A 25981-nucleotide genomic window follows, 5' to 3' on the forward strand; every position below is an offset into this window, starting at 1 on the left:
CTACAAACTTTGAATTTTTCCAACCAATACACATTTACGGATGACATAAGTCATCCAATAAGTCAACACCTTACCACTTCAGAGAAATAAGTTCCTGTAATAAACATGCACTGTTTAATTGCCAACCAATTGATTAATCATAAGCTAACCGCCTCTATGATACAACTATTTTCCTTTGGCAATTAAAAAACTCCCATTATGGTAATGAACTTCCTGGTAGCAGTTGTAAATATTTTTATGGTAAGGTTGTTTATGGCAAAGGATAATTATTATGTAATTATTTGGTAATATACCAAAACGACTATCCGGTTGGTTTGTGTAGCCAGTGTAGTAGTTTCACTATCAAGTAATGAGCATTTAGAGGCAATATTTTTGAAAAATAATTAAGAGAAAATTAAGCAATTCTACCATTCTTAGCTAATAAACGTACACAAATGTCAATAATTATCAGATTTTTAAGGAATTTTGTGGAAAATACAATATGTCAAATTGCATCCAATTAGTTGGGTAATGTTACCATATCCTTCAAAATACAAAAATCGGGCTATACAAACCTATGAGGGTTATATTAGCACATGGAACTTGATCGTCAAATGTCAGCTTGGTTTCTACACCTTGGGAAGATCATATGCTACATTTAAAACCATCGCGGGGCCAATGTCAATCAGAGAAATTTGTAAAGGAGTAGAGTAGAGAGAGAGAGAGTAATAACAATATTTTTTTGGTTTTGAATCAATAAGTGTTTCTATAATTTTGGACTTCCTTGAAGATTGACAACATTATGTGATATTAAAATGTACGATAAATGGTCCGGATCTCGATACTCTATTACTGTGACCTGGCGAAATTCAAAGAAAATAGTACTCTTGTCAAATTATACGTCGTGGCCAGGGTTTGTTCACCCAAACGCTCGTCTCTTCGCCGATCTAGTCCTCACAGGAGACTTGCATACATTTTCCGAACGTGGACATTTCGAATTTCGAATACATCAAAGATAAATAAGGCTCGCGTCTTGGGGTGGTGATACCACGAAGGGTGTGAATGGGGAATAAAAACAAGTAAAACAAATAAGAGAAGGCTTAAGTCAGACGGGGCCGACAATGTGATACCCTTTGTGCACTATTTTTTCATGAAATTTATTTTATATGATTGAGACACGTGATGTGTTATTTCCATTAGAAAAGTTGTTGGCCTAGGAACTAGAAAAGTTGTTGGCCTAGGCAACAATTAATTTGACATTTTTGGAAAGTTTGACAGTTTTTAGTCTAAGCATATTCAGGACAGTTTGACATACGATCATGTGTTGTGTGGTTTACAGTGACTTCAAAAAATAACTTTGCAAAAAATGGAATATACTTTTGCACATTTTCATTCGATCATTATACCCTACGCCACAACGTGAAAGGGGTATTATAAGTTTGTTTTTCCGAAAATTCATGTAACACCGCGAAATCTTCGTCGTAGACCCCCCATATCTTGTCGACATTAAATGTGTCCGTCCGTCCGCATATTAAAAATTGTAATCAAACTCCAGGCCGCAATTAAGGACCAATCATTATGAAATTTTGTATGGAGGTCAGCTTCAGACCAGAACATACACAAGTTGACATTTTTAGAGGTTGTTCAGGTTTTCACGATTTTGCTTAGAAACCGTAAGTCCTATCAAAATGGGACTTAAGAAAGTGTTGTAGCTATGAAAATTCTCTACAATATCGACCTTTACGGTATTTTTGTACTTTTTACCATTTTTGAGATATCGAAGTTCAAATTGGGACAATGCACTGACTGTATCGCCCCCTTATAAAACAATGTCATGAAGGGTGCGCCTTAACTAACTTTTGATGAAAACCGCTTACACAGAGAAAGTTTTTGTGAATTCTGAAACAGCAGTGTTCATAGATGAGAAAAATCCAAAAACAAGAAAAAATCGCTGTAGGGATTTTTAAATAAATCGCGGTCAAAATTCACATTTTTAGGTGTTTTTTAGGTTTTCACGATTTTGCTTAGAAACCGCAAGTCCAATCGAAATGGAGCTAAAGAAAATGTTGTAGCTATGAAAATTCTCTAGAGGAGTGACGTTTATCATTTGTTCCCAGCCTACCATTTTTGAGATAAAGAAGCTCAGTTTACATTATTAGGTCTTTTTGTTAGGGTTTCGCGATTTTGCTAGAATACGGTAAGTCTTATCGATATGGGACCTGAGAAAATCTTAAAGCTGTGAAAATTCTCTACAAGACTGGCTTAAGTAACTTATCCTAAGTTGTAACATTTATTTAGATATATAAGTTTAAGTTGGGAATTTCGAGTCATGACATTGTTTTATAAGGGGGCGATACAGAATTGAATTGAATTTGAATTGTCCCACTTTAAACTTCTATATTTCAAAAACGGTAAAAGCGACGAGAATACCATAGAAGTCAATCTTGTAGAGATTTTTCAGTCCCATTTTGATAGAACTTGCGGTTTCTAAGCAAAATCGTGAAAACCTAAACAACTCCTAAAAGTGTCAACTTAAATCGCGATTTATTTAAAAAGCGCTCCGGCGATTTTTTTTGTTTTTTGATTTTTCTCATCTATAAACATTGTAGTTTCAGAATCCGCAAAAACTTCCGAGGTGTAAGCACCTTCCATTTAAAATTGTTTCAAGAGCACCGTGCACTATGTGGAAAGGGTATTATAAGTTTTTTTTTGGTAAAAATTCATGTAACACCGCGAAATATTCGTCGGAGACCCCCAATGTGGTATACCAATCTTCATATCTCGGCGAGTTAAAGCGATTTTGAGATGTGTGTCCGTCCGTGTGTCCGTCTGTCCATTATAAATTGTAATCAAACTCCAGGCTGCAATTAAGGACCGATCGTAACGAAATTTTGGTATGGAGGTCGGTTTCACATCAGAATAGATCGCTATTTTAATTGGTGATAATCGTGAAATATTTAGCGGGTGAAATGGACCAAAAATCTAATTTTTATCCGATTTTGTAGCTGCTCTGTAGGTCGCAATAATAGTCCGATCGCCTCGAAATTGTAAATAAGGTAAGAGTATATGACAAAGAAGAAGCTTGCAATTTCAGATGGCGATCAGATAATAATTAGAGGGTTAAATGGACCACAACTTTTGTGTGAAAATTGTGAAGATTTTTAATATTCAGCTTATATATTTGTTCCTGAAAGACATATTTCTCCCTCATGAGTTATGTTTGAAAGACGATCTCTTGACCATTCCATTGATGTCAATAATGTTTATATCAGGAAAAAATTCGAAAATTGTCTTTTCCATTTCAAAAAAATCAAAAAAATTTTTTGATACTACATCTATGATTTTTGGTACATAGATTAAGAAAAAAATCAGCATTCCAAATATGTTTTCGTTACTAACTTTGATCGTTGCGCGCAAAAGATATGACCGTTTTAATTATGATAATTAGAAAAAATTCTAAAAAAATCGCGGCTTAATATAGTTAGCTGTTATATCCTATTATCGTTAACTGAATTCGTACCCTTTGCGATGATGCAAAAAATAATCGCAAAGTCTCAATGGATTCGCGAAAAATCAAATTTTTTTAATAATTTCACGTATTTACAAACATATTTTTGAAACAATAGCGCTCATAGTTACGAAAAAAATATAAAAAATATATAACAGCATCCAGACATTTTGAGGAATAAAATGAAACCTAAGTTGTGAAGGTTGGAGCTATAGTATTCATGTTATTTGCAAAAAAACGGAGAAAATATGACGAACAAAATAAAAATCATATTATTCTAATTTTATTTTCTTATGATTTTATAGGAAAAATTAAAGAAAAAATGTTTGTGTTCTTCGTCATTTTCGTCCAAATTTCACGCAATAATGAAGATATTCCGTTGCAACTAATTTTTCGCGTATAGTTTTCCTATTGGCGAATATTTTTAGAACATTATATTAAATCACAAGGAATACCAATTGTGGCATAACGTTAAAATAATGTTATATTGAATATTACAACATTTGAAACGCATATAAACCGCGTAATTATGAAAATGACATGATGCGCATCCGATTTTCCAACACAGCGAATCAATCCCTTTTATTTGATGTACAGTTTGTCAAATTCTATTTGGCGGCCACGATGTAGCATCTGCTGCATTTAAGGGTGCAAAATACAGTAAAATGGTCATAATTTCCGCGAAGTTCATTTACATTTTATGCGCATCCGATTTCAATAATCACCATTAAAAAATACATCCTTCTATGCCGTTTCAATACGATCCATCAAGAACCGTGGATGTAGCATCGCACTTAATTTTTAGAAAAAATCTATTATATCTCTGGATTAGCGATAGTTTTGAAATATCTGTTTTCGCGCAGTTTAAACACGCGTATCGATCTATTTATTTAAGTAGAACTGACACATCCAAAACGCGTTTGAATATGCGATATTTTCAAAATAATTTTTTGCAAATTTTCGAAATTTGAGGGGTATCATATCCGCCGATCTAGTGGGTGGATTTTTACGCATCGTGGCTTGTTAGATTCAGAACGTAAAAAAACTAAATTTACGCGGGTTTCCACGGAAATCGAATGACGTTTGTAAATTTGAAACCAAAAAAATAGGTTTTTGGAGAAAATTTACACACAAAAATTTAGTGTTTAGGCGCAGATTACTGTGATCCTGTGAGGGCTACACCCTCATGTTATACATTTAAAAATACGAAATCGAGAGTACTACAATCCAATAATAAGCTTTTAGGGAAATTCTGCTGCGCGTCCCGATTAGAGCAAAAATTCAAAAAACCCAATTTTTCAGGTTTCAAAATGTCAGCATCCGTTTGAGGTAGATACAGTGGATATATTAAAAAATCATACATTAGAAACTTCAACTCTGAAGTGTGCTCTTTAACTTCTCCTTTGAGCATTAAGCTCTACATTGTGTTGTAAAACCACTAATTGGAAAATAACATAATGAAACTCGTTTATTTCAACGATTTTTTCCGATTTTTTTACATTAGTACGACCACAGCTTCCGCTCAAATTATTATTTTAAGATACCCCTCGGTGAATCGGGCTAAAACAGTTTATTTTGCCGAAATGCGGTCAAAAGTTATGGTATAGTAAAACTGATCGCGAGTTACAATACCCCATACCTCAGTTTCAACATAAGTTAATTTTCTACAAAAAGCTTGATATATGTGATCAGATAACGGTATTACAGCCTTATATATCCAGCTTTTTGTTTGCAGTGTAATCATAAACACGATAGAGGTCGCAATTATAGCTCACTAGTCACGAAATTTTGCACGAGGTAAGAGTTTAGGTCGAAGAAGATGCCTACTATTTTTGATGATGATCTGATATTATTTAGCGTGTGACATAACCCATTACTTGGACTTTTTGGTCCATATTTTAAATCCTGGAGGGCATATACCGGCAAAGTAGCCTACATGTGGAAAAATAACTATTGACCTTCCCCCTGATGCAAATTGTAATAAAGTGTCTTCTAGATAACCTAATATACACATAATGGGTTTTGTGTAAAGAACCACAATTTCCTCCCATGCTACATGGGATTGTCTCTATGATGACAGAGAAATTTTCAGTTCAGTTGTCCAATTGGATTTTTTTATATAAATATTGAAGCATGGGGTCGCCTCGCCACCTATTTTATACCTCAAGATTTACAGTAAAGGTGATACATACAAAATACGACCATTGATGTGTCTCATTGAAATAATGGTTTTAGACCCAAGTATGTTTGGACGAAATTCGTTTAGACAATTTGGAGTCGATTTAGCCCTGTCCGTTCATCTGTCTCTCTTACTGTCTAGCTGGCTAGTGCGCACGACAACTATCGAACGGATCTACCGATTCGAACCAAATTTTATACTTTGTAATATCAGAAGTTAGCTTACTAAACTTGATTTGGTTAGCCCCACATTACGATACCTACAGATTCTACGTATTTTGGAGAAAACCCGTTATACAAAATCAATATATTTTTATACGGCATAATTATTGTGTTTGTTTCTTTTTTTTTGGTCAGAGGCTGCGGGCATAGCTGACTTATACTATCTTCTTTGGTATGTAATTGAATATGAATAATTTTGGGATTTATAAATTTGTTTGCATGAAAATTATTTGAATTTCTATTCATTATTAGTTATTTCAACCGGTATAAAATATATTTTTGATATCACAATATATACCCACAATGAACTACTTTCGAAATACCATGAAAAGCACAAAACTATGTGCATTATCAAGCATATGTGATCTACAAGTGCACAATTTTTGGACGATAGATCTTCAAAAAACTCACAATTTTCCGAAATATCAAACATCAGAGATATAGCAAATTGCATTGTATTCATTTATTTTAGGTTATTCCAAAAAAGGAACCTGATATTCAAAGACAATTTGAAGATATAGCAGGAGGGGCTAATCAATGTGAATTTACCAATGTTCGAATATTTTTAGAAATATATAATTTATATAATTGTTCCACAAACATCACAATATTTGATGTGGCCAGGCGTGGGAATCGAACCTGGACATTCAGCGTGCAAGTCGGTTGCACATAGCTAATTCCTAGAGGTTGTGGTGTAGGGTATCTTATGGTCGGCCCTGTTCGACTATAGCCTTTGCTTACTTGTTTTGCTTACTTTTGTTTTTTTTATGCAAATATGTATCTCAAAATATGCAAGATATGCAAGAATGTCTGGGCCTAATTCGTTTTATTTTTTGATAAAACTAGTTTGTGTCTAATCAGATTTTCTCTACGACCATCCTAACCATATATGCACCAGCATAGGATTCCGCTGTCTAGTAATGAATATATCTTTATTCCTGGAAAATATGTTCCACTCGCGTGAGTCATAATTAGCAGAGGAACTCTTGACCTTTCCATCAATGCCAATTATGTTGATAATTGAGTTACATGGATCTAAGAGTGTTAAACCCTGTTTAAACCCTGTTTTACAAATTAGTTTAACAACATGAATTTTTATCTGAATTATAAGCACTTGAATTTCCCTTAGAATTACGATCAAAACTTTATCAATCTGGTAACACTTCACTTATGAACTAAAAGAGCTTTCACTCATTATTTTAAATGCATTTGCATCTAATTCCATTTGTTTCATGTAATACCATTTAATCAAAATGTCTTCAACCACAAAACATAATGTATGATATCTTGTTCACTTGGATTAAAACAGTCGTTGCATTAAGAACACAAGAATAAAGCCTTATTTTGCTCAACCGCACAAATTTAACCTTAACCTGCTAAATCTGCTTTTATTGGTTATAATTACATCCGTGGGAGTTGCCACCGCTATCAGAAGAAACTATACAGTCCACTCCACTCTAGGCCAACGTCCACGAGTGTACAAAGAGTTTTAATTGTGTGTAGTGTAACCATAATCAAGCTACAGGTTGCAGACAAATTCTTGCACGAAGTAAGATATTTGGTCAAGGAAAATGCCAATAGTTTTGAAAAATTATCTATATTTAGCGGATGAAATTGACCATAGACCATTGTGGGAATAATTTCCAAGTCGATAAGCCTCCAAAGATATTTTTCTTTTCAATCTTAGCATAAAAGTCATTAGAAATGACTTGTTTTAATTTCATGACTATTATTTCCAGATGTATGGATATAAAACCCAGTCAAAATAGATATGCGTTAAAGGGGAAATAGCTGAATTTTGGTGGAGAGCTAGTTTTTCACATTAAAAGCAATGTCCTAAAAGTCCCTATCGGTCCCATATGTGCAAAAAAAGTTATTGGGGGCCAAAGGCTATTTTTGAAAGCCTTATTCAGTTTTTTTGGATTGTGCTCAAAAACGGTAAGACTTAGCATAAATGGTTAAAGTTGTTTTTGATATATCGCGATCTTTGTGTCAAATTAAAAATAAGCCGCCTATGTGCTAGGTACTTCCTTTCATAAACTTTCAAACGATATCCACTTTGCAGTAATCGGTTCAGTTCAGAACTTATCTTCGCACAAACATTAAAAAAATCAAAGAGTTTTCATTGGAGTCGTTTCCGTTGGGCTTACAATTACACATGTGGCTTAAATGGGCTAATTTTGCATAAAAGTAATCTAACATAGAATAACTCTCCTAAAGACTCTTCAATTTTTTTGGGGTTTTTTAAAGATATGGAGATATGGATATAAAGACCAAATTTGTAGGTTTTTTCTGCCTACAATCTTACTCTAGTCACTTTTTAATTAGACCAACTGTTTTCAAAATTAAATTCGAAAACCTAAAAACCCTTCAAAATTGAGCTTTGATCCCGAATAAGTTTTTTGGGATTCATATCTAATGGCAAACCCTAGCTCTCCACTAAAATTCAGTTTTGTAGGAATATTTGCTGTTTCAATGCCTATTTTGACTGGGCTACTGTATCTATTTTAGTGATAAAAAACATCGCTGCTGAATGATGTGACAAATATCAAAAAATATGCATTCTTTCGTTAGCGAGAGCTTCTTTCATCATCAGCAACTAATTGTCGGTAAAAGTTGAATAATTTGACTATCGCTTTAAAGCATGCACTCGTATCACTGGCAATGGCTAAAACTTTTGTAACATAGACACACTGCAAAATAAATGACATGCTTGCATATCAAAATGCCAATTAAATTTAGCTGTCAAGAACCTTGCGACATAATTTACACATTATATAAAAAAGACATTTAGTTTTTATTTTCTAAGCAAAAAAATTCCATTTGCTTTTATACATTTCAACCAAATGGCAAAGTTTTATACTTTGTATTTTAATTTGTATTTATTTAACTTTTTTGTTTTTTGTATATCATTCATTTTAATTTGTTTAACAGCTATGTGGCTGACATGCAATTTGAAATGGCTTTGTTTGTTGGTCATTTGCAACATTGTTTGTTTTTTGGTATGAAGTTTTTCACATTGCAAAAAAAAAAAATGGTATTTATATGTAATTATTTGTTTGTTTAGGATAAAAACAGTTATATTGCATTTGAAAATGTTTCATTGTGTAAAAATTAACAGTTATTGTGGAAAAAGGAAGCAAACAAAATATTACTTAGTAGCTTAAAACTATTTTTAGACAACGAAGAGAAAGTGTGAATTGAACTTATAAAGAGAATCCCTTACGATCTATTTTCAGACCTAACGAATCTAAGAACAAAATTTTAACAAATTTGTCCAGCCATTTCAGAGGAATTATATTTCGAACATCACAGTAGACTTGTAGAATTTTCTATATGTATAATAATTTTCTATATATATATATAGATATATCTGAAGCGATCAGAATCAAATGTTTCGGACATGATTCTAAATCGAACAGGATTTACCATATCAAATATTAAAACGACGAATCCAAATTGTGACCTTTGCACAGTGTTCAATTTTCCGAAAAACTAGGCCAAAAATAAAAAATAAATGTATCGATTTACACTAAATAGTGTTAAATATTGTTTATAGGATCCCACCGCGTGTAGTTATGAAAAAATATATACGTTTCTTGTTTAATAAGTGGGTATAAAAGCAGGTCAATGTGACCCTATTTGGATGTTTTGTCACAATATTTAAGTTTTTTATAAATCAATGATAATATCCAAAATAAACAAAGGTTTTTAAATATTTTTTGCAATTGTAATGAAATGTATGTGTAACGAATTTAAAATGTTCAGTGTCGTCAATGTTTCTCAATAATTGATTTCCGTACTTGTTGATTTGTTCAAGGTCACTTTTCACAATAAATTACGAAAATAGTTGTGAGTAAAATATAGTTGGGCTTTGTACCATACCATTTCATAAAAAGGGATGAATTTTTTACCAATTTCCATCGAAACATCCTGCACATATTTGCACATTTCGTTTTTATGTAATATTTTGTCTTGCAGATATATACATATTTTCCTTGAATCAGAATGACAGAATATAGCCTATGCACAGTGGATCCACTTGTATGGAGAAAGTGGCCAAAAATATTTAGAGTGTAAAAATCAAGCCAATGTGCCGGTTGCAGCTTTGTGCTGCTGCGAAGAGTGGTTTAAGAAACCACGAGCGTAACATTCTCCCCCCTTTCCCCTCTGGAGGGGGAATACGGTAAGAATTGTTTTATGCTGTTAATACAAAATGACATGAACAAAGGCCCCGATTATCTTATGATGCAAAAATAGTCTTGGGGAAACAAAAGAATCTCCAAAAAACATTAAATCCAACCAATTTAGCGGATTAAAAATATCAACATTTTTGTCTGAAAATTGGTAAAATTTTTAATATAGATCTTATAGCGTTCTTCCTGGAAGGCACGAAACGACAACGTAAGGCAACTTTGGAAGAAGATTTCTTCATTTTGCCACTGATGCCAATTATTTTAATGTATGTGGTCAAACAACCGAGTTATACACTAATATACCCATAGAAACCCTATTCTAGGGCAGCTTTAGTCAGCGACCCACCATTTATAGTCTGGCACTAGATGGCAGCTGATTTTAATACTGAATAATCTTACACCCATAACTTACTTTGGAAAATTACTCCCGAGGTGGGCACTGGTGGGCATCATGACTAATACCTTAGGTCAAATTTAAGTATATGATCGAATTGGAATTACAAAATACACTAAGAAAATATGCAGCTAACTAGAATTCTACCACACGCTAAAACACTATTTTTTTAATGAAAATTAAGCTATTACCTTCTCCTTCAAAATCCACTATAATATTTTGCTATACGTATTAGTTGCGCGATATTTTGAATATATTTACTTGCACATAAACAAGTAAAAAAGTATCAGTCGGCTTTGCCGACGGAGATATACCCTCAGCCTGTGTATATTGAAACAATTTATTCCCAAAATGATGTATTTAGGGGGTTTTAAAAATTTTGGGCGTTTGAACCGACAAACATATTTATTAGGATTAAAGATCAATAGTTTTGCGGAGGAGATACTAAAAAGAATGGATCTCCAGCCACTACATATGGTACCATAGCCTGTGCAAATTGAAGCACTTTTTCACAAAAAACGTATGTATTTAGGGGGTTTCAAAATTTTGGTCGTATGAACCGACAAAAATATTGATTAGGATTAAAGTTCAAACATTTTGCGGAAAAGGTACTTAAAGGAATAGACCGACATAGACCGTGGGGGTGCCATAGGGGGTTTTTACACCCTTCGGGCTGTTTTCTAAAGAAGTATGGACTCGGCTGCATCTTAGCATTAAAAAACCTATAAAACATCGCTAATTTTCCCAAAGTTCATACAATTTCGTTCCGCATCCGGTTTTAGTGTCACCATGAAAATCTGCATCGATATATACCTATTTCAAGGCAATCAGTCAAGAACCGTGGATGTAGCATCACACACTATTTTTGGGATAAAATGAATGTAGTTCCCTTATCAGTGAAGTTTTTAAATCTTTGTTTCCGCAAAAAGGAAGATCCTGCACTAGTTTTTTCATAGCAGTGCAACCTGCCAACAGAATACGCTATAAAATGCGCGATATTTTCAAAAACAATATTAGGTGATTTTCCTACCTTGGAATTTCTCGTATCTCGCGTTTTAGTAGATGGAATTTCACGAGTATTGATTTATTAGATCCGCAACGTAAAAATCCAAAATTTGCAATCAAGTACGAGTAAATCAAATGCCAATTGTAAAAATTAGGCCCGAAAAATATGATTTTTAGAAATTTGTTCACACAAAATTTTCGTATTTGGTTACAGATTTCTCTGAAGCTGTGTAGGCTACATTCACGACACATATATCAAATAACTCAGAATCACGAGATCTACAATCGTATATATGATTTTTTGAAAAACCTGTTTGCGGAACGAAATTATAAGAAAATTTCAAAAAACACTTAAAATCTGGCTTCAAAATGTCAGCATCATTTAATGGTAGACGCAGATCAAATTTTGAGAAGTTATACACTAGTGAGATGATCCTTATTTAGTTGCCTTCTACTTTTACTTTAACGGGAAAATCGTAAAAAGTGTGGTTTAATCACAAATCGAGAGAAAACAAAAAAAGACACGTTGGCTTCAACCCATTTTTACCCATTTTTTAACATAAATATAGCCACAGCTTCCACGCAAATCAATTTTGAAGCCAATATTTTTTGCCAAGTCTAAAAACATTTCATTTTATCCAAAAGCATTTAAATTGTACAATATACAACCACTATTCGCGAGTTATAAAGGTGTAAACCTTGGCTTCAACGATGTTAAATTTTCAATAATATTGCCCATATACCCTCGTTAGCATAAATGCTGAGGGTATAAATATAGGTTGTACTCACAACAAAAAATATTTGTCAAATGTTCCGACTTGTGAAGCTATTCTTAAGAATAAGAATGAAACAAAATCTAATATATTTTTAAAAAGGTCCATGTCATAGCTGTCAGAGTTGCCACATGTTGTACCAAAATTTTGACATTAATTTTTTTATTTTTGGCCAATGGGTGGATCCATTGTGCTATGGTAATTTCCTGGCGTTTAGGTAAAATTTAGAGTTTTGATGTATTCTTGGACCTATAGTAAAATTTTATGACGAACAAATTTCTAAAATATTTTGATCTGATACGATCACATTTGTTAGGAGATTTTAAAGATTCGTGGAAGAAGGGACCAAAAAGACCCCTTTTATGACTAGCAGGGGGTTTAATTTTTTAAGAAAAATATTCTTCGCATTCTTGTCATTAAAGTTGCCAAAGACACCATATACCTATAGTGCAAGAACTCCAAGTAACCTTAACTATGCCCTTCACTTTTATAGCATAGAATCAGAATTCGATTAGATTTTATAGAATCAATAAATTACAAAAGATTTGAAAATAACTTTAATCTACAAAAGTGTTTTCAGGGAAAAAGTTATAAGAGCCAACATGGACTATAACCATTTAAGTGCGAAAAAATATTTTCTATTTTAAAGTACCATTTGTATACCCTCAGTCATTGAGCTAAAGAGGGTCCGGCTGGCTGGTGCGCACGATAAGTCTCGAACAAAGGCACCGATCAGGTCAAAAATTTGGCATTCGAGGTTTTTTTCAAACTTAGTTTAAGTTCGAAGATGGACCATATCAGTGGTCCACTACCTCCGGTACCTTCCCCACAAAAGTTCAACAATTATCACTAAAATGGTGCGTTTGGTACGCAACTCTCGAAGGGAGTAATCGAATCGGTCATAATTTTGCATATGGTAATATTAGTTCCAGGCATAGAACGCGTTCCATACCAATTTCGGAAAAGGTGAAGTTTAAGAGCTCCTCTCGGATCGATTTGAATTTTTTAGCAGTTTGTCTTTACGGCCCTTTTAACGACGTACAGTGTTGCCGCTCCCATACAAAAGTGGACAAAAATAGAAGGAGTTGACCTAGGTTGATGAATTTTTGCACAAGTACTTATAATGGCATAGGAATTGAAAATTTTAACTTTGGTCCATATCGGTTCATATTTGGATATAGCCCCCATATATATCTTTCCCCGATTTTGCTATAACTCGGTCAATTTAAATCGAATAGCCTTCAAATTTTATATTTGATATTTTTTTAGGCCCCTGAGTAGTTTCACCGATTTTCGTAAAAATCAGTTCAGTTTTGGATATAGCTCCCATATATATCTTCAACCGATTTTGCTATAAATCGCTCAATTTTTGATGAATAGCCTTCAAATTTAACATGGGATGTTTCCTCAGACCACTGTTCAGTTTTACCGATTTTGATTTGATTTCGGAAAACCGGTACAGATTTGGAAATAGGCTCCACATATCCTTCACCGATTTTGCTATAAATCGGTCAATTTTTGGAAAATAGCCTTCAAATGTAAAATGGGATGTTTTCTTAAGCCCTTTTTCAGTTTGACCGATTTTTAAAAAAATCGGTTTAGATTTTATTAAAGCTCTCATATATATTTTCGCCCGATTCTATATATTCGCTGCACTAAACACGCAATGTATGTGAGATATTAATTAAATTAGGAAAATATGACGTAGCTATCTGTAATTGAGTGACATCGGGCGAAATTATATATGAAACCATATTCAAACCTGAACGATATGGACCAAATTTGATATTTTTCATTCCTGGGCCCTGATAAGTACCTGCGAAAAGATTCATCAACCTATGTCAACGGTAAAACAGGGGCCTGAGGAACCTCCCATGTTAAATTTGAAGCCTATTCATCAAAAATGGAGCGAAATTGAGCAAAATCGGTGGAAGATATATATGGGGGCAATATCCCAATCTGGACCGACTTTTACAATAATCGGTGAATCTAATCATGGGCCTAAGAAAATATCGCATATAAAATTTAAAGGATTTTCGACTAAAATTGACAGAGTTATAGCAAAATCGGGGAAAGATATATATGGGGGCTATATCCAAATATGAACCGATTTTTGTGAAAATCGGTGTAGCTATTCAGGGGACTAAGAAAATAACACATAGTAAACGTGAAGCCTATTCGATCAAAATTGACCGAGTTATAGCAAAATCGGGGAAAGATATATATGGGGGCTATATAAAATCTGAACCGATATATCTCAGAAGGTTGCAGGGATGGGCAGAATGTTTTTACACATTTTGATTTGGAAGAGATGTCCAATTAACGGAAAACAGGAGCCAAGGTGGCAATAGGTGGCAATCAAAAGATCTGCTCTACTAAATATAAAGAATTTTGAATTTTTTTATGAAATTTAAATTTTGATTTCTTGATAACGGTACATTGCCCATTTGCAGTTAATATGAACTTTGTGTACTAAAACGTTATATTTATAGCCCACTCATCAAATCCCCATCCAAAACTTTTAGTATTATCAATAAATTTTTCAGAAAATGTTATTTGAAATGTCGTCTAATTTTCATATGATTATCGCTTTAGATTACCTGGGAAATATTTTTCATATTTAAAGAGCTATAACTTCATTATGGATGCACATATCGACAAAATTCTTTCAGATTCGTTGTATCGGATGTGTTTACTGTAAGAAAAAATATAAACATATGTAAAAGTTAACATCACATTTTTTGATTTTTGTCCAAGCGGCAACACTGTGCGACGGTACAAACCTTGAAACCTTGACGGCAACACCTAAAATGGGAAATTGGAAAGATAACTCCCCCAGGATGTTTCTAATTACGACGGAGCAACTTTTTTTGGGAGGGCAAGTCCACTCTTCCTGAGGTAAAGACCCAAAATCTCAGAAAAGCCGGTACCAATTACATAGGGTAGGTAGTACGTAAGATAACCTTCGAAGGGAGAAATATCCCACACTCTCTCTTTTAAATGTTTGGCAACATGTTTTGTGTGCGACCCTAGTTAAAACGGTACAAATTTTTCGGGGCAGTTCCATACTTCCTAAGAAATTAGCTCAAAAACTCAAAAAACCCCTAGAAACATCAGAAGTATTTTTGTATTGATCCTATCTCTTATTTTTAAATTTCCTGTGAAATACCGGATTCCCGGGAATGGCGATTTTATGATTCCCTTTTCCCGGGAATGATAAAAATTGGGAAAACCCAAAACCCTATTGGTGACTTATAGTGAAATTTAGCGGAGAACATTTTTGTCTTTGACGCCATTCTTCTAAATGATTTTTTGCATGATGGCGAACAATTTTGTAGAATATTTTGTTATGGTACGATCACCGTCTGAGGGTTAAAAACATGTAAAATGAAACCAGCGACCCAAAAAAATATGAGAACGCAAGGTTAGGTCAAAATCCATCAAAATCCAGCTGCTTCCAGCGACTTGATGCCTCAAAATATTTTTTTGACAAAAATCCGGTTTGCAACATTAATTTACATGTCCACATATCGATGGAGTTGTAATTAAGTAGGTTTACTAACAGTTGTTACCTTTTATTGCAACAAACTTAAGCTTAATTAATTTTACTGTTTTGCAAAAAAAAAAAAAACATTGAGCTAACTTGACCTAGGGAGTTTGTATTAAAAAAGTGAATTCTAGCGAAGTTCCACACACCCAACCAATATGACACAATCGTTTCGCTGATCATGTTAGCTCGATTAATTCAATTAATTAAAAACGCTCATAAATAATAACATTCGTCCTAATAAGACGACAATAAATAAAAATGCACAGCAGAGCCCGGCTGTCCCGGCTGAAGTTTGAACCTGGGTCCTCTCCAACAAACAGACAATGTTGTCGAGGTCTGGAAGGCATTACAATTCATGAAGAAAACTTCTCTTCGATTTGTACTTCTGTGTGTATATAGAAAATTGATTCTAGACAAGACTCTAGGTTGACTTGATTAAGAAAAATCTTCAAAAATACTTTATATATGTAAATTTACAATAATAGTTGTATAACTAAAAGTTATCAAACTCAGCCTTTGTCTTCTGGCCATTCACAGCCGATCCTGATGAGCTCAATTAAACCACCAGCGAAACGATCGTAGCTAATTGGTTGGTTGTGTTGGACTTCGCTAGAATTCACTTTTTCAATACAAACTCCCTAGGTCATGTTAGCTCGATTAATTCAATCAATAACAATTCTTGTTTATATACACACAGTTTTATATTTTTTAATTATTTGAGAACAAAATGTATAGAGCAAAGTATTATTAAATAAAAATTATAATGAAATTAATTTTAATTTTATTACTACTGCTCAGTTTCATTCAGCTTTTATCGCCTGTATCTCACATCGACTGAAACCATTCGTCAGTTTCAATTTATTTACATTAATTATGTATTGAATCCAATGAAATTTAATTAAAAATATATGTATATAAAATATTAATAAATATGTAAATAAATAATTACACATATTTATGTATGTACCATGTTATTAGTTGCACAACAAAATTACAGCTTGCCTTTTTTTGTTGAGCACTTTTTTGGACATGTGTTGTATGCATTGTTTTTCTTTGAACATGAAAACAAATTAGTATTGAAAAAAAACATTGCCCCAGATTTTGTTGAAGAGTGTTTTGTTAGTAATTTTTTATGCAACAAAGAGTGGCTGATAGATACGATAAATAGAATGACCCTAATTGCCCTCTTTAATCTTAAGTGCGAGTTGAGGGCAAAGATTAACATAAACATTTAAGAAAGTCAAATTGAGGTGGCGTTTTTGTATCCCAGCGTCGCCCATAATATTTCCATCAATACTACAGCATATGTGTATGCATGGGTGAAAAAAACAACAACCACATGATATTCATCGTTTGTTTATTTACACGTACACTGTACGTGAGAGAGAGAAGCAAATGCAAAAACAACTCAGTGGGCACCCTCACTATACTTCTTTGCAAAGACAGCGAGACCCTGTTGTATCCACACCATGTAAAACACTCTTCCTAAAAAAATAATATTTGTTATTTTAAAAGAATCTAAGCCATGGAACTTTTTGGAGCAGATACTTGTGCGAAAATTTTCCTGAAAAAAACTATGGGTAAAACGATTTCATCTGGATATACGCTTCTAATGCTGTTCTATGCTAATGAGACATACACCGACAATGTTCTGGCCACTTTCATACATAAGTTATTTATATGCAATTTTCATCCTTTTCATTTATTAAAATTTTTTCAAATTTATTTATTTTGGTAAATATTGAAGTTCAACAGAAAATCACTTACCCAAATTAAAGACAACGACGGTAGTGATGATGTTTAAAATTGCATAAAATTTGCAATTAATATTTGTTGTTAAATTCATATTTTCTCCTTTTTTTGTTTTCTCCCGCTTTCCTTTTTTTAAAAAACCACACACAAACAAATGCACACACACACTAATGAAAATGTTAATTCGTTTTACACCTTTAAAAAGGCAATTTTCTTGTTGTTGTTGGGCGTTTTTCCGCGATTCTTTTTGTGGCCACAAAGTATTTTTTTCTTCTTCACTTAAATTAAGTTTATGTGAGGTTTTCTTTGGCTCTTTTTGCTTTCGTTCAAATGTAAATTAACACGATCCGAAAATAATTACGGTATTCATAATGATGCGTTATTTTCTGCTTTTATTTCTTCGTGTTGCCTTTTACAACTGTTTTGCATATTTCCAGCTAAGGTGGGGATTATGAAGCTGCAAATAAAAAGGAAGAAAATTAAGAGAGATGAACAATTGTGTTTTTATTAAAGGAAGAAAGTTTACATTTTAAAATTTTGTATAATTATTAAAGAATGTAAAAAGTAACGAACTAAAAAAGTTTTATCATATATTTAAACTATTAGAGTGGAATTGCCTTATAATGTTACATAAATCTGGGCAATAACGTCAAGTGAATGTTCACAATTTCTCATGGCAAATGTTCTGACCGCTAAGGAACTTAAATATCAAATTACAGCTAACATGACAGCAAATATAGAAATATAACTACAATTCTCAAACACCCAACACCCAAAGGTTTACGGTATGGGCGTATAACAAGACCTGGACCTTTGCAGATATTTTTCTTATAAAGTTCTTCAGATCTGTGGTAATAATAGTTACAGCTAGTTCGTTCAGAAAATTTGGCTAATAGAAAAACAATATAAGACTTCTATCACATCTCAATATACACGTATTGTAGCCGTCACTAGAAAAGACACGAGTTTGGCTACGGGCTTATACCCAGCAAAATGTTAGATGACAAATCATGAGTTGAATCATTGGCGCAAGTGACATGGAATCGATGAAAATTCGGGTGAATCACCGATGGAATTTACAAGTGACACGCACTTTCACGAATTCATTGTCATGGCATTGTGCACCAGTTCATTGTCATGGCATCTTGCACCAGTTCATTGGCATGGCATCTTGCACCAGTTCATTGTCATGGCATATTGCACCAGTTCTTTGTCATGACATTTTGCACCAATGCATTGGATCTGGGCTTCCAACAATCAGAAATAAAATTTGCGGACCAATTATGTAATTTGTTGAATCAATACACAGGTGATTTCTTTCACCAAATGTCATTTTTCTTTATTTATCTTTATCATAGTTAACTCTTTCCATGGCTGCAACATATTTCATTCAACTTTGGGTCCCGTTTTTTCAATATTCGATAAATTTCGTGCCAATCCACAATGGTCCCAAATCCAAATTTTTTGGCCAAAACTATTTCAACGTCCATTTTGTATTGAAATTAATTACTATTTATAATAAATGTGTACAAACAGCAATTCTTACGTTTTATCGACCAAAATGACCAAAAACTGCCAAAATTTGTTGAACAGGGTGGTCCCGTTGTGTGGGGTCTAAACCAAAACATTGACCTCTGTTAATAATTTTTGGTACGAAGGATTCATATCTTCCAAGAGGTCAAAATACCAAATTTCAGCCGAATCGGTCATAAAGTGTCGCTAAAATCCACAAAATATCTAAAATCGGAAGGTACTTTTATGTGGGGGCTATGACAAAAAATGGACCTATTTTGAAAAAAATATACATACTTGTTTTCTACACTCTGAAACCCCTAAATATAAATTTTAAGGAAAATCGGTTGATAGATGTGGGTATTACCGTTCTATTTCAATTGGATACTACGTACAGTCACAACAGGTATTTACAAAAAATTCTCCCATCTTAAAATAGAACAAGTGAGCCAAGGCTATTGTCGGGTCGGGGCCGACTATGTGATACCCTACACCACTACCCCTGTTCATAAGCTTTTGACTAATAAAATTCAAAATATTAAAATTGGGATAGCTTAGCGCCTTTGCTCTGAATTTCTTCATTAACACAGGTCAATTTTTTTGAAACGCATTTAAGTACATCGACAGTACAACCCAAATAAAAAATGGAAAAGTGGGATGTATGCCAACCATCAATAGGCTTCTTTCTCTGTTAGACCCCCATCAACCCCCAAAATTTCGTGAGGATCCGATCAAAATTTCGTAGTGTGATTGCACAAAAATGGAAAAAGGGATGCATTACCGACTATTGCGATATCTCTGTTGTTTGACCACCTATGACAACCTACTTCACATCGTTGTAAAGGTGATATTTTCTACTTTCCTTGCCAGGTTTTGCTTTCGATATACCTCCTACAGAAGGGAGATATTAACTTTGAAATAAAACGTTGGCCTTTTTTTCAAATATTTTTTTTGTCACATTCCGACCCCTAAATAATATCCGACCATTCTCAAAAAGGTGTGACCCCCAATAACACCCAAAATTTCGTGACGATCAATTAAAATTGCGACCTGTAGCGTGATTTCCAAAAAAGTGGAAAAATGGGATGTATTACCGACTATTGCGATATCTCAGTTATTTGGATACCTACGCCAACCTGCTTTACATCATTGTAATGATGGGATTTTTTACTTTCATTGTAAGACTTTGCTTTTGGAAGGTCCCGAACCAAAGCTGTGATATTCGTCATTATTATTAAAATCGCAAAAATGAAAAGTTGTGTTCTATTAGCGGCTTTTGCTAAATCTTCGTTGTTTGACCACCTACGACAAAGGTGATATTTCCTACTTTCATTAGCAGGTTTTGCTTTTGATATACCCCTTTTAGAAGCGGAGATATTCGCTTTGAAATAAAACGTTGACTTTTTCTCCAATAAGTTTTTTGCCCATTCCGACCCCTGAATATTATACGACCATTACCAAAATCAATAGGCTTCTTTCTCTGTAGGATCCCCATTAGCCTCCAAAATTTCGTGACGATCCGATCAAAATTGAGACCTGTAGCGTGATTTCCAAAAAAGTGGAAAAATGGGATGTATTACCGACTATTGCGATATCTCCGTTATTTGGTCACCTACGCCGACCTAGTTTACATCATTGTAAAGATGGGATCTTCTACTTTCATAGTCGTGCTTTGCTTTTGGAAAGTCCCCAACCAAAGCTGTGATATTCGTCATTATAATTAAAATCGCAAAAATGAAAATTTGGGTTTTATTTGCGACTATTGTGATATCTTCGTTGTTTGATCACCTACGAGAACCTACTTTACATCATTAGAAAGGTGATATTTTCTACTTTTATAGTCAGGTTGATATACCCCTTTTAGAAGCGGAGATATTCGCTTTGAAATAAAACGTTGACTTTTTCTCTAAATAAGTTTTTTGCCCATTCCGACCCCTAAATATTATCCGACCATCACCAAAATCAATAGGCTTCTTACCCTCCGGGACCCCCATCAACATCCAACATTTCGTGACAATCCGATCAAAATTGCGACCTGTAGCGTAATTACAAGGTTTAGATGGACAGACGGACGGACGGACGGACACACATAGCCAGATCGACACGGCTCGTCGAGACATTCATTTTGGTATGTATAAGTATGGGTCTACGACCATTATTTCGATGCGTTACAAACTTTTTGGCCAAAACCAACTTGTAATACCCTCCCCACATAGTGGTGTAGAGTATAAGAATTAACCCACGTAGAATGGCAATAATAACAAATATCAATAATTACATCTAATGCAAGCTTTCAAATAAATGTTTTCGAAGAATAATGGAGGTTCCAAAATACCTTGAAAATTACTACATTTTATAAATTTTATTCTTAATAAGAATTCACTACTAACAAGTCGTCGGTGTCATGTTTAAGTGTTCCATACGCCATTTTCCTGTTTTGAGATAATCGCATTTTAATATTTTGCGTCACAACTGTGTGAAGCTGGCTAAAGCAAATATTTATATTTTTGACTTGAAATATTAATAATAGTTATAGGACATATTTGCAAAAATTTAGAGGAATATGTATTGGAATATAAAAGTTATAGACATTCTTTTAAAAAAAGAATTTTTGTCGATTTGTTCCATGTCCGCACTTATGACACAAATGTGAAATATTGTAAATCACATGGAACAAAGTGACAAAAAAATGATCCATTTTTACCTCAATAAATTAAATACTTCTATATCGAAAATTGAAATTCTGATTTTTTAAATGTGTTTTTAAACTTGTAAGTTTTGAAAATATTAATTTCATAACTGAAAAAAGTTGATGCTTTCCCGTCAAGGCGTGGATATCTCGGAAACTAGATCAGATAGGAGAAATCCGACTAGAAATTCAGAAAGAGCATACCGGAAAACCCTAGAAACCACCTGTATCTCAAAAAGTCAAAAATGGCGTATGGAACACTTAAGCATGACACCGACGAAGTATCAACCGTATTAGGTAGAGAATATCCCTACTAAAAGGGTTGCCATATAGACCATGGGACTACCAGATCATATTGGATGTAAACAGTGTCCTATATGTCTCAAAGCGGCATTTTCAGAAAATATAAGACGTTTTATGAGTTTTTTAGTTCGCAAGGATTAACTGCCATTAATTACAAGAAATATTACCTACAAATAACTCGATCAGGAGCGTTCCCAAATCGACTAAAAAGTAAAGATAAAGATACAAATTAAATTAAGATAAAGATTAATATTTTATTGAAAAAACATTAAGGGGTAGATCACGGAAGGCTATAGTTTCGGATCAAGAAACTTTTTATACCCAAATGTAAATTGCTCGTTCAAATAGATACGTGCCCAAAGAAACAGTCTGATCGAGAATTTTTTGGCACTACGTAAACTCGAGCAACTTCACTTGCAAACAAAACCAAACCAATATCAGGTTTATCTGCTCTAGCCCAAACTAGCAAGTCAAACCCCTAGCAATGGCACGCTACAAAGTCTTCCCTTGGAAGACCATTATCTTTAGACGAATAAGATTCCTCGGATCAGAAGGTTGCGTTATTGATAAGAAGAAAGTTTTTTTATGTTAAGTTTAATTTAAAATACCAAAACACCAAGATTTATGTTCAACTGGCTTTGCTCCTCCGACTAAGAGTAACGTGAAGAGCGTACACTTATTTTGAGTAGTTTCTCTGAAATAATAAAATCAATTAATTATACCCTCAGTCTTTAGACTAAAAAAGGTATATACACGACCAAAAATGTGACTCGTCGAAATAATGGTTTTAGACCCCAAGCTTGTTTTGACGAAATTCGTTACAGACAATTTGGAGTCGATATTTTGTCCAATCTTAGTTTAAGTTCGAAGATAGGCTATATCGGTCCACTCCTTCGGGTACCTCCCCACACAAATTTTCTGTAAAACGGTGTGAACGATAAACCTCAAACAGCGCCATCAATTTGATTCAAACTTTGTACATCGTATTATTCCTATCAAATATAGAACGAGTTCGAAGATGGACTATCTTGGTCTATTCCTTCAGGTATTTCTAACGCAAAATTCAGAAAAAGGGAAATTTAAGTGCTCCACTCGGATAGTTTTGAAAATATGTTCAGTAGGTTGTACTACCCTCCACTATGAATTAATAATGGAATAATCAATTTTCTTTCTGTTATGAAATTAACAATGTCCACAATTTTAGATGAAAAAGCTCTTTGACCATTGTTTACCCCAAATATCTAATCGTAGCTAATACGGTCAGCTAAAAATCTGAAAATACCTAAAATCGGATTGCACAGTTATATGGGAGCTATACCAAAACATGGGTCTATGTCCACAATTTGCGATGTAGTTTGTTGAACCCTAAATATAGATAATGTAGATAAAAACACTTAAAATCGTTGGTACCGTTATATGGGGTCATATCAAAAATGGAGAAGTTTTTTGACTTCTATCCAAACCCTACGTGCCAAATTACAGCTACTTCGGTCTGAAAATGTACATTAAAACGTCAAAATAACTGAAATGGGATGGAACCGTTATATGGGGACTATACCAAAATGCGTACATATGTCCAAAATTTTTGTGGTGAAGTTTCCTAATTACCGGTAACCCTAAATGCCAAATTACCGTTACTTCGGTCTGAAAATGTTGATAAAAACTTTAAAATACCTGAAAAAAATATGAACATAATTATATGTTGACATAATCCTGCTCTATTGATTTAGGATAGACAAGATACTTATGTTTTTTATGACAAATAATAGCAGGCCCCGGTCCGCGTTGCAGGCCCGTCGTAATGACAACTTTTTATGGACTTTATGCTTAACAATTCAAAAATAGGTATTTTCTACGTCACTTCTTCGGTCCATTGCAGGGACGTAAAAAAAGGGGGGGGGGGGTTCATCCCCCCAAATGTTTTGGTGCGATGAAATTTTTTTAGCTACATTAACAAATTATTACGTGTTTTCTCTAAAATAATTTTTATTTTTGGAAATTTAAAGTTCAAAATGCTTCAAAACATTATGTACATAAAATGTATTTTATTAACAAGTTGTCTAAGAAATATTTAAACATTTTTTGTTTGATACTCCTTTTGAATAAGCATAAGCATAATTTTGTTTCTATTCTAAATTTAAAACTATCAAAACATCATTTCTACATGCTTTATTATGGGTCTTCATGCTTAATTAAGTGTTCAAGACAATGAATTAGAGCACTATGTGCAGGGAGAATTTGACACCCCATTGTCACTGCAAAAATATTTCGTGAATCAGGCAGTCAGGTTAGATTAGGCGTATTCACGTATTTCTGAAGTAACGATAGAATGCTTAGCTATCGTTAACTTCTATGAGTCGTCATTTGTTTCTCCCGACTTCTGATAAAAATGTGTTCTTTTTTATGTAATTTTCTGATTTTTTATTTGGCTTCCTTCACTTATGGTAAAATAGTAAAGTTTTGGCGTTTTCATATTCTTCTTAAAATAGCTGGATATACAATCAATTTGGAAAAAAGCACCGTAGAGAATTTTTAATTGGAAATATTCGATCCAAGTCTAATCTGCACTCGCGGATTCGAGTTATTCTTCTTTTAGGATTTAATTATTTCAATTAATTAATTAATGGTATACAAATAACATTAAAAGCTTTTTGATGTAGATATTTATAGTCTGAATGAGCCCTTGTGGTCGAAAATGTGTTCAAATGAAAACTTAATAAAGCAAAAGTAATGCAAAACTCTTTTAATGGGACAGAAGTTAATCATCTGGATATGTACATTAAAGAAGAAAAAAAGTCGTTATGTTCGGCCCGAACTGTTTATAACCTCTACCACATTGTCTCTATCTCTATTCGACATATTCGCGAATGCAATCCCTGTATTCAAACGTGGATCTATTTTAACAAATTTCTGCATTTAGGTTCTCCCACCAAAAGGATTTTCAAAATCCATATTACACACAGATAGATATGTTTAAAAGTTAGAAAAATAGCTTCGAAATATCGAAAAATTTGTATAGCGAAAATGTAGACATATATTGGCATTTCTCTGGGGGAATTAGAACCCAAATTGCCAAATAAGAGCTGATTTGGTTGAAAATTCTGGGATATACCACACCGTAAACCTGTATGGGTAATATTCATTAAAAGATTTTTTAGTTATTGCGTCAATGCTGGTGGAGAATTTGGCTTAAATCTTGAAAATACTGGGCGGAAGCTTGTTATGGGGACTATACCGAACGTTGTTTGTTATGGTTAATTTTCAATTCTAAACATCCAAGGAATAATATAGTATACTCTGTTCCAAATTTCAAACTTGTATCTAAAATAAATATTGCACATAAAATGACCTAAAAAACTTTTAAATAGCTTTACGTCACTCTACACAACGTTTTTAAATTTCATGATTTTTGGTAAGTCACAAAAAGAATTATCCAAATCGACCCCGCCGTTCTCAACTGATGCCATTACCAGCTAACGACATTTGATTTTTATTTGTAAAGATTTAGGAGTTTTTTAAAAATGGCTTAAGTGTTTTATGATAAATGGTTTTCTCATTCTAAAGTATGCGAACACCAAGCTTGAATTATATATGTGGGCACACGGGTAGTAAAGGATGTGATAAAGCTTACTATTTGTATGTAAGTCAAGCTTAATCTCATATTTTGTTGTTTTCAAATTTAACAAGTAAGAACGGCGTTAAGTTCGGCCGGGCCGAACTTGTTATACCCTCCACCATAAGTTGTATTGAAGTAAAATGGAATAATCAGTTTCCTTTCGTGTATGAAGAAAATTTGATACTAAATTTCAGCAATTTCGGTAAAACAATGTGAGGCACCATTCTATGGGGGCTATTTCAAAACGTCGATCTATACGGACAAATTTCTGACGGACAGTTTTTAGGCTCAAAGAAGACTAAAT

General features: G+C 33.7%; 1 protein-coding gene across 1 annotated transcript in view; it reads right to left on the reverse strand.

Annotated features, from left to right (window-relative positions):
• LOC141392783 (uncharacterized) overlaps nucleotides 1-25981 on the reverse strand; it is a 384189-nt gene that overhangs the window by 321423 nt on the left and 36785 nt on the right. Inside the window, exon 2 of the mRNA XM_073965749.1 lies at nucleotides 17573-18014. Within this exon, the coding sequence (XP_073821850.1) occupies nucleotides 17573-17651 (79 nt within the window). The 5' untranslated portion in view covers nucleotides 17652-18014. The remainder of the gene's footprint in view (nucleotides 1-17572; nucleotides 18015-25981) is intronic.

The sequence above is a fragment of the Musca autumnalis genome, unplaced genomic scaffold, assembly GCF_047663935.1.
Source record: "Musca autumnalis isolate F117 unplaced genomic scaffold, ASM4766393v1 scaffold_2, whole genome shotgun sequence".
Lineage (NCBI taxonomy): Eukaryota > Metazoa > Arthropoda > Insecta > Diptera > Muscidae > Musca > Musca autumnalis.